General features: G+C 39.8%; 1 protein-coding gene across 37 annotated transcripts in view; it reads left to right on the forward strand.

Annotated features, from left to right (window-relative positions):
- Nucleotides 1–13,840, forward strand: part of RIMS1 (regulating synaptic membrane exocytosis 1) — a 468,693-nt gene that overhangs the window by 201,035 nt on the left and 253,818 nt on the right. For 36 of the 37 annotated variants that reach the window (XM_089777124.1, XM_075923725.2, XM_075923757.2 and 33 more), the window contains exon 3: nt 8,584–8,927. In XM_089777124.1, coding sequence (XP_089633250.1) covers nt 8,584–8,927 — 344 coding nt within the window. Of the gene's footprint in view, nt 1–5,729; nt 5,949–8,583; nt 8,928–13,840 lie in introns of those variants that run through there. The other variant, XM_089777119.1, reaches the window with a different exon arrangement.

A 13,840-nucleotide genomic window follows, 5' to 3' on the forward strand; every position in this document is an offset into this window, starting at 1 on the left:
TTTAAATCACCCGGGGATAACTAGGAAATATGTGGGAGAGGAGGGAAGTGCATATGCCAGTAGGTAGGGATGGGAGATGCACACAGTGGGATGCATAGAGACCCCTGCCCTCTCACCTGTGGAGCCCTGCCAGAGGAGGGTACCCACTAAGATGATTGGAGGACTGGCTCTAGCCCTGAGTTTGTGACTCCTGTTCATGAGGATTAGAACATAAGAATGGCCGTACTGGGTCAGACCAAAGGTCCATCAAGCCCAGTATTCTGTCTGCCAACAGTGGCCACCACCAGGTGCCCCGGAGAGGGTGGACCGAAGACAATGATCAAGTGATTAGTCTCCTGCCATCCCTCTCCAGCCTCTGACAAACAGAGGCCAAGGACACCATTTTATCCCCTGGCTAATAGCCTTTTATGGACCTAACCTCCATGAAATTATCTAGCTTCTCTATAAACTCTATTATAGTCCTAGCCTTCACAGCCTCCTCTGGCAAGGAGTTCACAGGTTGACTATACGCTGTGTGAAGAAGAACTTTCTTTTATTAGTTTTAAACCTGCTCCCCATTAATTTCATTTGGTGTCCTCTAGTTCTTCTATTTAGGGAACTAATAAATAACTTTTCTTTATCGGCCCTCTCCACACCACTCATGATTTTATATACCTCTATCATATCCCCCCTCAGTCTCCTCTTTTCTAAACTGAAAAGTCCCAGTCGCTTTAACCTCTTCTCATATGGGACCCGTTCCAACCCCTAATCATTTTAGTTGCCCTTTTCTGAACCCTATCCAAGGCCAAAATATCTTTTTTGAGGTGAGGAGATCATATCTGTACACAGTATTCAAGATGTGGGCCTATCATAGTTTTATACAAGGGCAGTAAGATATTCTGGGTCTTATTTTATATCCCTTTCTTAATAATTCCTAGCATCCTATTTGCCTTTTTGACCACCACTGCACACTGTGTGGAAGTTTTCAGAGAACTGTCCACGATAACTCCAAGATCTCTTTCCTGATTTGTCATAGCCAAATTAGCCCCCATCATACTGTACGTATAGTTGGGGTTATTTTTCCCGATGTGCATTACTTTACACTTATCCATATTAAATTTCATTTGCCATTTTGTTGCCCAATCACTCAAGTCTGGTGAGATCTTCTTGGAGTCCCTCACAGTCTGCTTCTGTCTTGACTATCCTAAATAGCTTGGTATCATCTGCAAACTTTACTACCTCAGGGTATGTCTACACCACCACCCTAGTTCGAACTAGGGTGGTAATGTAGGCAACCGGAGTTGCAAATGAAGCCCGGGATTTGAATTTCCCGGGTTTTATTTGCATATAGCCGGGCTCCGCCATTTTTAAATGTCCGCTAGTGCGGACTCCGTGCCGCGCGGCTACACGCGGCACGGCTAGGTAGTTCGGACTAGGCTTCCTATTCCGAACTACCGTTACTCCTCACGATAGTCCAGCCTAGTCAGCCTAGTCCGAACTACCTAGTCCATTTTGACTTTTGTCCAACAAATTATGTTCTTCTACATGCCTCACAATTTTATTCTTTACTATTGTTTCGACTAATTTGCCCGGTACTGAAGTTAGATTTACCAGTCTGTAGTTGCCCGGATCGCCTCTAGAGCCCTTTTTAAATATTGGTGTCACGTTGGCTACTTTCCAGTCATTAGGTACGGAAGCCGATTTAAGGGATAGGTTACAAACCACAGATAATAGTTCAGCAATTTCCTATTTGAGTTCTTTTGGAACCCTTGGATGAATGCCATCTGGTCCCGGAGATTTGTGAACATTAAGTTTTTCTATTTTTTCCAAAACCTCCTCTAATGACACTTCAATCTGGGACAGTTCCTCAGATTCATCACCCACAAAGGACGGTGCAGATTTGGGAATCTCCCCAACGTCCTCAGCCATGAAGACTGAAGCAAAGAAATCATTTAGTTTCTCCGCAATGGCTTTATCGTCCTTGATTGCTCCTTTTATAGTTTGATCATCTAGGGGACCCACAGGTTTTTTAGCAGGCGTCCTGCTTCTAATGTACTTAAAAAACATTTTCTTATTTCTTTTTGAGTTTTTGGCTAGCTGTTCTTCAAAATTTTTTTTTTTTTTTTTTTTTTTTGCTTTTCTTATTACATTTTTACACTTGATTTGACAGTGTTTATGTTCCTTTCTATTTATTTCACTAGGATTGGACTGCCACTTCTTAAAAGATACCTTTTTGTCCCTCACTGCTTCTTTTATTATGTTGGTAGTGTTTGTTCAGGGTAAGAGGAATAGATTAAAAAGGGAGAATAAAAGGGTTGTTCCTTCCTCTAGCCAAGAGATTAGCAAGATATGACCTGAGGGCTAGATCTGGCTCGCTAAACTCAATCCAGCCTGCAGGCTGCCCAATCTGGCCCCCAAGCTACCCTACTAGGACCTTCAAGCACAGAGCAACCAGCTGCTTCAGAGCAGCCCCACACTGCTTTAAGTGGTTTGCTGCTCCCTATGAGTGTCTGCTCCGGGTGTTGGGAAGAAGGGGAGGCTTCCTGCACTACCATGGCCCCTCAGCAAAATCTCTCAGCTCTGAAACCAGCCAGTGGGAGCTTGGAAACCAGCCAATGGGAGCTGAGAGATTTTGCTGGGGGCGGGGACAGCACAGGAAGCCTGAAGCAGAGGTTCCCAGGGAGAAGCCTAGGTCAGCATCTCCTAGCCAGAGCCCACCTCGGCACCTCAGCCCCTCCCTAATTCCCTGCCCCAGGTCACCACCCCCTTCTGCCTCTGGTAACCACCCATACCCTTTGAACTCCCTATCCTCCTCCTCCAGTTCATAACTCCCTCCCAGACTCTGCACCCTCTGCTACACCCCTTCCCTAGGCCAGAATCCTCTCTTGCACCCACCCATACATCTTCCAGGATCCTGCACCCCAATCTCGTGTCCCAGCTCGCAACCCCCTCCTTCACCCAGACACCCTCACAGACCCCACTCTCTCTCCTGAACCCCAGTCCCCTATCCCAAGCTCTGTTCTGCACCCAACCTACATCCCAGACCCCGCACCCCCTCCATAGAAAAGTGCAGCCCTTGACCCTTTACCAAAATCTTGGAGTAGCCCCATCAAAAATTATTGCCCATCTCTGCTGTAGCCTCTCCTGGGTCATCATGAGACTGCTGCATGTGCTTCCTTGTGCCCTGCAGTGCCTACTCTCTCTTCATGGTCAGCTTCCTGCCTGGACTATGAGGTCAGGGAGGTTAGTTGCTTTGGTACAGTGGTGTTTGTGGGTTGGGTGCAGGGGGTAGCAGCGGGATATCAGGCCTATGATTTGCTTACTCTTGCAAGGCTACTAGTTGTGCAAGGCTTGCACTTTAAAAAAAAAGTTGTTAAAATTCACCTGTGGTCAGTGGGATTGGCTTGTTTTGGGTGGCTTGGTCTTGTTTTGAATGGCAGAGTAGTTTTATTATCTTGTGAGGCTTGGCAATGAATGCAGGCCACAATGCAGACATTTTACTGCTGTGTAGACATATCTTTAGTGGCTGATTTTTTCCCCTTGCGTCAGATTTATTTACACTTTGCAGAGTCAGTTGTAGGTGGGTATAAAATACTTTGCTGATGTGCGGTGGAGAATTTTGATGTGGTAGCATTTTACATCCACATTATATAGATTTGAATTATGACCCAAACAATGGAAAATCCCAAATCTGGTGAAAATGAAAATACAGGACTCAAAGAAGGGGAGAGCAGCAATATGGCTTTGTGTTTATCAGATCCATCACAGCTCTGGGGCTAACATCATAAAGCTGGTTCATTGCTGTTATGTCAGCTGGGAATCAGCCCCAGCACAGCAGCTCTGTTCTCCAGCCATGCCTTAATTGAGCTGCAAGAGACCAATAGCACAGCATGTCACTCAAATCCTTAGCTACCCAGTGAAAACACTTCATGGCCTGTTTACACCTCTGGAGCAGTAGAAAGGGGCTGAAACAAAATGTGGGATCTGGTTAACAGCCTCTAGGTTTTGAGGGTTTTATCAATGAAGGCTTGGGTTCTGGGACACATATCTGCAAGGTTGGATTCTTCGGTATGTTCCGTGGATAAAAGGATTTGAGAGTGCACAGAGCCCTGAGAATAGTTACAGTTGCAGATTATGAGATTGTGGAACAGTTGGGGAACCATAATTAAGACTGTGTTACCTTAGTTCAGTTTGATATAGCAACAGAATTAATGTAGTATGGTATAACTGTCACATGGTTTGTTAATGTACTGTATACTTTATAACACTATTGTTCCCAACAGTAAAATGAAATAATTTTTGGTTTAACTTGATTCTAGCAAATGAAGGTTCATAAAGCAGAAAACTGGCCCTAGTCCTGCAATCAGATCCATGTGGGAGGACTCTTGTGTTGGATGCTGAGCTCCGTTGAAGTCAGTGGGCATCATGAAGAGGAAAGGTTCTGCTTTGCAGGATTAGGGCCTGGACAACTGTCTTCTTGAAGTGGATGGAAGAAGTGGCTCAAAAGAGAGTCAATATTATTACGCTGAGACATATTTAAATGGATGTGCCACTGTTAATTAGGATCAATCCTCTAAAACAGAATAGAAAATAATCACAGTCCAGAGAATGGAGCCTGATAATTACTAACTCATGTCCTACCAGTGTAGACAGTCCAAGTTTTCTAACAAGTTTTAAAGACTTTTCTCCTGAATCCAAATGATGCCAGACATTTGCATATCTGATCTAGGTAAAACTTGACTTCAATGGAAGTTTTGCCTGACTGAGACTTTCAACAATTAGCTCTAAATTTGGGTTTAAATTTCTTCCTAACATAATTTTAACTTCCTCCTGCCCATGGGATAGGAAGTTGTTTAATAGCGGAAATTACAGTAGAATTAAAGATTATTATTATTTCATGAAATAGTGTAATCATAACAGCATTCATATTTTTGTAAGTTGAAAACGCTTATTTATGTTGTATATTATAGTACTTAAATTGCTTAATATGGGTATTTTCAAGTTGGAATTTTCATGTTATTTAGAACAGGAATACTATTCCTACCCATAATGGATCACTGTCAGCAGTACCTGTAAGAGTAAGTGTGAGGCAAATCTTTGTTTGTGAATGAATGCCCATACACATTCCACATGAGGCCAAGCATGGAGTCCTACTGCCAAAAAAGCATGTTTCTACCACACCTATAAAGTTTTTTATCTGAATCTGGGGTGGGGGGTGGATCAATAACCCACCTCTTTTGAATCCTGCATGTCGCATTGTTTTTGTGACATTGCAGTAAAACACAGGGCTCTTGTGCTCTGCTGTAAAAATGCTGTTTTTCCAATTACTGTAAATGCATATGAACTTTTTGAAAAAATTGTCCCTTATAGCTCTGGCTGTTTGGCTCTAATAGCTCCATGTGCAGACATATATGTGCCAGTTGCCTTACACGGGCATATAGAAGAAATTGTCTATGAATTTCTTGAATAACCTACTGTAATGCTGCATCAGAATTCATTAAGCAGAGAAGAAAGAACTGAAAATATTTTGTTAATGATAGGTCAGAATAAAATTATCTACCTGACTCCATTTTCCTGATGCATCACATGGAGGTCCAGAAGCCACATTAGAGCACTGTAATCCTTCATCAGAGTGTGTGTTTGGTTGCCTAACATCTGTGGATTGTTAAGATAAGTTATTACACAGACCTGCTTTAGTTTAGATTGGCTTGGAACACATCCCAGAATATTCAATCAGGATATAATTCCTGCATGCTGCTAGACTGCTTGCTCCACATACTTCTCTAAAAATGTTTTTCAATAAACAGCTTTCTTACTGAAACTGTTATGTCACTGCATTTTTTTTTCCTTCTTAAAGAAAAGCTTTTTGTCATTTTTCCCTTTGGACTGAATATAGCTCAAGGCAAACATAGCATTTAATAGCTAAGTCCTGAAGAGAATCCTAAACAGAGATGTAGTGTAGCTTCTATGTGAGTATAATGCAGATTTCTTACATATATAATCTGTGCTTGGTGTATATGTTATGTCCAAGCTGTAGAGCTGAAAAGACTGCTGTAGGGATATGTTCTATTGTAATTTCACATATAGTGAAAAGCTCCCTTTCTTCCTTTTGTATCCTGTATTTTCTATTGTCTGCATCTGCCTTAAATACTCCCAGTTGTTTAGGTTGAATAACTTTGTCCATAACAAATATTCACAATAAGAAAACAAAAGGAGATTGGGTAAGTTTGTTAGTATATTCACAGGTAAAAGTTTATTGCATATTTTTGATCTTATAGGTATACTTAGGATATATATAGATATAGATAAAATTATAAATGGAATGATACTGTTGACAGTTACCAGCTTCTCATTTTAAAATGTCAGTATGTATATGTTTGATAATTTGATTAAAATTTCCATCTTATTTTAATTATTTACAAAATAACTTAGTTATATCCGTAACAAAGGAACGTTCAGAACTTGAAAGAATTTTTTTTAAATATTGTAGTTTATTTTACAAATTGCCAGTTTTTGTCTGAAGGTAACATATAAACTAGTACTAGATTTAAAGAAACTCCAGTTCTTGTCAGATTTTACACAACAGCTTTTTTAAACTTTTTTGTTTGTGAGCTATTGATTTAATAGCTTTTGGCAAATGACTACATGCCAGAGAACAAGAGTTTGTATACACACTTAAAAATGTTTCTTCCCTGCTAGTCTAGTCTATATTTTAAACTTATATTTGACCACATGAATATTCAGTTTCTCCATTCTATTTCAAAATCAAAATATTTCAGTTGAAGAAAATGAGACATAATATCAAGGGCAGGTTTTTAAAAGGTCTAGCATTTGTTTTAAGGGACAAGTTGTCATATCTATTATCTATTGAAGATTGTTTCCATTTTTAAGACAGTATATTTTTTTCCATTGCTGAAATAAATGGAACTTTTTATTAGATCTGTTTTTAAGTAATTAAAAACATTTTAATACCTTCCTTGAAAGGGAAAACTAGCCTATTGCTGATGTTGGATAAAGACATATTATAAATATGGCTGTGGATAAAAAAGAGTTTGATTTTTTTTTCCTGACAGCTTAAAGTCTGTTGGTGTAGAACTCACATACTATTGTAAATTCTGATGTATTCTTTATAATATAAAGGGATAAAGTATCATAGAATCCTTTAAACAGATTATTTTTCTTTGTGCTACATGAAATGAATTTGTTGCTGGTATTCAAAGAACTTTTCCTCAGTTCTTTGTATTGTCACAGCCAAAACTCTGTTCCATTCCAAAAGATTTCCTGAAAAATTATTAGGGTTTTTTTTTCAAATTCTTTTTGTTAAATATTTTGTTGTGTATCTGTACTTTTATCCACAGACAATATTTTAAAATATTTTCACTTTCTCTTCTGTCTTTTCTATTGTATTTCACAACTTCATTTATGCTTAACTTCTAGTTGTTTTTAAACTTGAATAACTTTTCTTTTTGCTTATATAATTAATTTCCATATTTTTACACTTTCTTTTCTATTTTTGAATAAACTTTCTATCTTCCCTATTATCCCCCTTTCCATCTCATTCTTCTTTCTTCAAAGCATCCTCTTCTTTCCCTAATTATTGTGTTGTTTTGAATTTGCATTCACTTTACCCATTCAGCTCTCATTTTTCTCTTACCATCTTTTTTACCGTGTCAGCTGTCCCACATTCCCTCTAAGGCCCCTAGGCTTAGAGACTGGCCTTACTGTGTGTGTTGTTGTCTTCCAGTGTTAGCTGGAGGGGAAAAATAACCTATGTATTTACACAGTGTAATGGTGATAAGCAGGGACTAGAGCACTTGGCCTTTTTTTTTTCAGATGTAACTGAGAAATCTAACATATGGTCATTTCTCAGTGGCACAGATGGTTGATCTTTTATCTTTATCCAATAAGGAGTATTTTCTGGTTTCTTAAAATACTATATACAAATTTTCATTTCATTATTGTATTTAGTTACATATCAGTATATTTCTCTAAGCCTGGAGTTTACAACATTGGTAAGTAGTTGTGTTTCGTGTAATTGAAAGTATTCACAGTACATGTTTAATTCATTTTGAAAAGCTGCCTGAGATTTGGTGGTTTTATGCAGGAAGAAAATGTGAAGGAAAAATACTGAAACAATGTCTATTTTCTCTAATAATTCATAGTAGTGATTGAAAGGGAGAAGTTAACTGGCTGGAGTTTTATAATCCCAAGTTCCAGTTCATTTCAGGTCACCTCACCAGTGAACATGAGTTTGATAATCCCATTCTAATGTTTGCCCATACTAAACGATCAACTAAACAGCAACAATCCACATAACCTGTCCACACCATTTTGCTAGACATTACTCAAAAGAGGCCCAATGTTCACAAAACAGGTTAAGATTGAAATATATTAACAGAATATTGGGAAGCTTGCACAGTACCTGCCTGCAGTATGCTTGACCCTAATTAGAAGAGTAATTTGCACTTTCCTGAGCACATTATGAGCACTGCCATGAGCACAAACTTCATCCAGTTTAAAAATACACTATGTCTGAACACATAAAACAAGCAAATATATTAGAGTTTTGAGGATACTTATACAGATCTTCTTATCTTCAACTAGGTTATGTGGGTGTGCAATTTATGTCGAAAGCAACAAGAAATCCTAACAAAGTCTGGAGCATGGTTTTTTGGAAGTGGTCCACAGCCGCCAAGCAGTCAGGATGGAGCACTGAGTGATACAGCTACTGGTGGAAGTTCTGATGCACCTAGAGAAAAGAAAGCAAGGCTTCAAGAGCGTTCCAGATCTCAAACTCCCTTAAGTACAGCAGCTGCCTCAGCACAGGAAATTTCTTCTTCCAGTGTGCAGTCTGACAGGAGGAAAGGCACAGAACTATCACAACAAGCTATGGGCCTGGAACAAAAGCAAGCTTCATCAAGGTCTAGAAGTGAACCCCCCAGAGAGAGGTAATATTTCCTAGTTCCTCTTTACACATCCGAAGGATCTGAACTGCTATTTTAAGTAGTGTTACACAACTAGGTATTTTGGGGAGCTTATATCTTTCTGTCATTTGCTTTACATTTTCAAGATCAATGGACAATTGTTTATTGATCAGGGAAGTGCAGTAATTCACTAAGAAAAACACTGTGGATTTGCTGAGAACTCTATGCAAGTGTTTAAAAAATAGCAAGAAAGTTGCACTTTTGACTTAAAAGGAATTAATATCCTGTTTGCAAAATGAAACTACTGATTGCAAGGGTTTGCTTTGTGCTCACAGAGGGTTCTAAAGTCATTTTATAATTAAAAGGATGCCTTCAAGATTGTTATACTAAAAACTGACATGACTCAGACTGTTTTCTTTATAATTAGTAAATCAGACACTGGTGAAGAATTTAAAAAGGAAAAGACTAGGGAGTCTAGCTGATGTGCTTACACTTGCAATATGTTTTAAGGGCATGTCTAGACTTGCTTGCACTTTCAAAAGAAGATATGAAAATTCAGTGCGAATTTGCATACCTTCTTCTGATCACTTTTTTGAAAGAGTTGTTTTTTCGAAAAAGCTAGCAGTCTAGACGCAGCTCTTTCATAAAACCCCCCCTTTTCAAAAGAACCCTTCTTCCTCAAAAAATGAGGTTTACAGCGTTCTTTCGAAAAAGGTTTTTTTTTTTCGAAAGAACTGCATCTAGACTGCTTGCTTTTTCAAAAAAAGCACTTCCGAAAAAGCGATCAGAAGAAGATATGCAAATTTGTGCCAAATTTGCATATATTCTTTCAAAACTGAAAACAAGTCTAGACGTACCCTTATAGTGGCATTGGCTATGTCAGAAGACAGGATACTGGGCTAGATGATCCTTAGGTCTGACCTAGTATGTCCATTCTTATGTTCTTATAGTCTATCTTAAAAATAGGGTGTTTACAACTGCAATATAAACAAATGTTCTTAGAATAATTATAGTTTATTTACATGTGAGAATAAGACCATCTATAAGCAACTTTAAGAATTTAACATATTGGCTGCGATGATTTAGTTGAGATTGGTCCTGCTTTGGGAAGGGGGTTGGACTCGATGACTTCTTGAGATCTCTTCCATCCTCATCGTTCTATTATTCTAAATTAATGATGATGGTATTCTTTGGCAAGATGTGTACTGTCATGAATCTGTGGAATCTGAATCTGTGGAATCTGCTGTTATTCTTTTGGAAGCTGACGGAAGCTGACTGGAAAGTGATAGGGCGGGGGAATGCTTGCAGGAACTGCAATGAAAGCACCTTTCCCTGGTGGCTGCTCAGGGGTGGGTTGTTAAGCTGCCACTAGTCCTGTATTACAAGGCACATCCCTTATCTTTTCAAAATCAGAGGATGTGGGATGCTAGACACAGCTCCAAGCTAGGGCTTAGGGGTTCAGTGTGCAAGAGGGGGCTCCAAGCTGGGGAAAGAGGGCTGGGGTGCAAGAGCAGGCTTGAGTGCAGGTTCTGGGAGTGTTTAGGTGCGGGCTGGGGCAGGGACTGTGGGAGAGGGTGGGAGCATCACTCACTTTGGGACATGTTCCCTGCCTCCTAGGTGGTTCCCTGACAAGGGAAGCTGTGGAGTCAGTGCTCAGGGCTGGTATTTCAGTCAAAAACTGGATACCTGGCAAACTTAATGAGGCCCTGTGTTTTCAGCAGCATCTAGAACTGGAGAAAGAGAATCCCTATGAAGCCAGGGGCTGGGGAAAATGGCTTGTCCCGAATCGAAGCTGTAGGGGCATGTGAGATCTGTCTCGTATCTTTTAAATACAGTGTTAGCAATCCTTCCTCACTGTAACCAAGATGAGGCATCTGAGAGTTGCCTGCATATTGATGGGTCTACCTAGTTTAAAAGTAAGGCCACAAACTAATAAGTACATGTGTGTAATAGACAACATTCTATCTTACATTGTAACATCACTTTCTCTCCAACAATGAACTGCAATCTGCTTTATGGCATTGAAATCAACCCTCTCTCAGTTGAGAGGCAATAATACAGTAGCAAACTACTATATGTTCCCTTTCTATTTTGCTCACTTTGGAGACAGTTCTGTTTCTGGCCAGAGGTAAGGTTGTTATATTAGTTGCACAGTTAAAATCACACATTTTCCCATTTATTATGTTTTCAATACCCTTCTAAAATGTCTTATTTCCCAGAAATATTACACTGAAATGCTAGACTATACTAATTCTTCTACGACTTCTAGACTTTGTAGAAGTACTTATAGCAGTTTTTATGAGACCTAATTTATGAAAAAACAACAAATGGTCTGGTAGCACTTTATAGATGAATGAAACATGTAGATGGTATCATGAGCTTTCGTGGTCACAACCCACTTCTTCAGATGACCGGAGTTATGAGTTGGGGGTATGAAAACTCAAAATAAATAGGAGAGGGGAGAGAGCTTCTTGCTTCCAGTTTCCATCCCAGACATATTTTTCAGTTGATTGTATACAGCCAAGCCCTACGATACAACCGGATTTGCTCCGACCCCACAGACAGAGACGATCACCTACAGGATCTTTACAGAGCATTCCTAAAACTAGAATACTCACCTGGGGAAGTGAAAAAACAAATTGACAGAGCCAAAAAAACACCCAGACATGAACTACTTCAAGACAGACTCAAAAGAGAAAATAACAGAACTCCTCTTGTTACTTACAGTCCACAACTCAGAACCCTCCAACGCATTACACACAGTCTACAGCCCATCTTGGAAAATGATCCCTCATTCTCAGAGACCTTAGGAGAAAAACCTATTCTTGCCTACAGACAACCACCTAACCTGAAACGTATTCTTTCTGATAATCATGCCACACAACCACATCATAAGCCTCCAGGAATGCAGCCCTGCAACCAGAAAAGATGCCAACTCTGCCCACATATCTATACTGGCAAATTCATTTCTGGAGCAAACAGATAAGCCACAAAATCAAAGGGTCATTTGACTGTACATCCAGTAATTTGATCTATGCCAGCAGTGCCCACTGCTATATATATTGGACAAACTGGACGGTCTCTGCGGGAAAGAATCAATGGGCACAAATCGGATATACGTAAAGGGAATATACAGAAGCCTGTTGGTGAGCATTTCAGCCTGCCTAACCACAGTCTGACAGACCTTCAAGTAGATGTCTTATCAGAAACCAGCTCTACAAGCCAAATACACAGAGAAGCCCTGGAATCCGAGTTCATCCACAAATTCAATTCACATGCTAATGGACTCAATCGTGATATGGGCTGGTGGGGACTCTTCCTACTAAATAACCACTGAAGGTGCTAACAGCTCCCTGAGTAGAATCCTTCCTGTTTTAGGAATCTATCTATTGACTTTGATTTTTATCTGCTTAGGTTTAAGTACCTATTCTCCAGACACTTTATGATGCTCTGTCTCCCACTCCCCTCCCTTTTTTCTTTCTCTCCCCTCTCCTATTTATTTCGAGTTTTCATATCCCCATCTCATAACTCCGGTCATCTAAAGAAGTGGGCTGTGCCCACGAAAGCTCATGATACCAACTACATGTTTCATTAGTCTATAAAGTGCTATCAGACCATTTGTTGTTTTTTCTGTAACAGACTATCTCGGCTACCCCCTGAAGCTCCTAATTTATGAAAGAATTCTTGCAATTTGCGTATGTATCAAAACACGTTTGGTGTGATCTCTATGTGAAATTGCAAAATCATAAGATCAATTGTATTGGTATAATTGACACCTTTGGGTATGTATGTCTATACAGCAGTGTTATTTTGGAATAACTGATGTTATTCCAAAATAACAAAATGTGCATCTACACTGCAAGCCTTTATTTTGAAATAATGTAATGCTGGAGGACTTCCTAGTCCTATTCATGGATATCTTCATTTTGCAAGGAATAAGGGAAGTTGAAGGAAGAGTGTTCTTCCATTGACTTCCTGCTTTGTAGACAGCACGAAAAACTGAGTTAAGCTATTTTGACTTCAGCTATGCAATTGACGTAGCTGAAGTTTTGAGCTTAGACATACCCTTTGATTCTGTCTCCTACTCTTTACCCCATTCCCCTGTTTTCATGGGGCTACTTTTGACATTCCAAAACTGAGTAGCTTCAGGGAGGTGCCAAATAAACAAATAAAATAAATCATACCAGAGTAATGTTTATTTTCCTCTCTCTTGGAACATCTGCATGACTAGACTTGTGATACTGGGCAAGCCTGGCTTTGTACATTGAGGGATATGGAGAATAATGCCACTATAGTTATTAAAACCTAAATTTTTTTAAATAATTTTGTGATGAAATATAGCATATACAGAGTGCAAAGTGTATTGTGATAGAAATGTTTTATTGGGACACAACTGGAATGTCCCACATTATATTCATAGTTTCACAGGAAGAAAATAAATAATGTAACAGTTTGAAATATATGTTACCAACATCTATACACATCATATCTTGCAAACAGCAGAGAGCCTATGAGAATGGGACATACACAGACTTTGGAATCTTTCACCAAATGACTGCAATTAGTGAACAGTAGGAGTTATCTAGGCTGCGATTTAAGGTGTAACTTAATAATATTTATGATCTGAACCCCACTGAACTGTGTCACTATTTGTCAAAAGCACTGACAGTAAATAATAGCAAACCCTTTTACTAGGATGGGGTGCTTTAGGTCCGGAGGCAGATATGGAGTTTGTGGGTTCTTGGATCCCTTCCCATCCCTTCTTCCTGTAGGTCCTGTGGTTGGGAGCTGGGTAGGAGTGCCATATTCCCCACCTGGTGCTCCTGCTGGGGAGTGGCATTGGGGCATGGAAGCTGCCCCTGATTCCTGGCAGGAACACTAGGCAGAGCAGGGAAAGCTCCCTCACATTGATTCCAATGCCCTTCAGAAGCACTGGG

Source organism: Pelodiscus sinensis, chromosome 3, assembly GCF_052426305.1.
Source record: "Pelodiscus sinensis isolate ZL-2025 chromosome 3, ASM5242630v1, whole genome shotgun sequence".
NCBI classification, from domain to species: Eukaryota; Metazoa; Chordata; order Testudines; family Trionychidae; genus Pelodiscus; species Pelodiscus sinensis.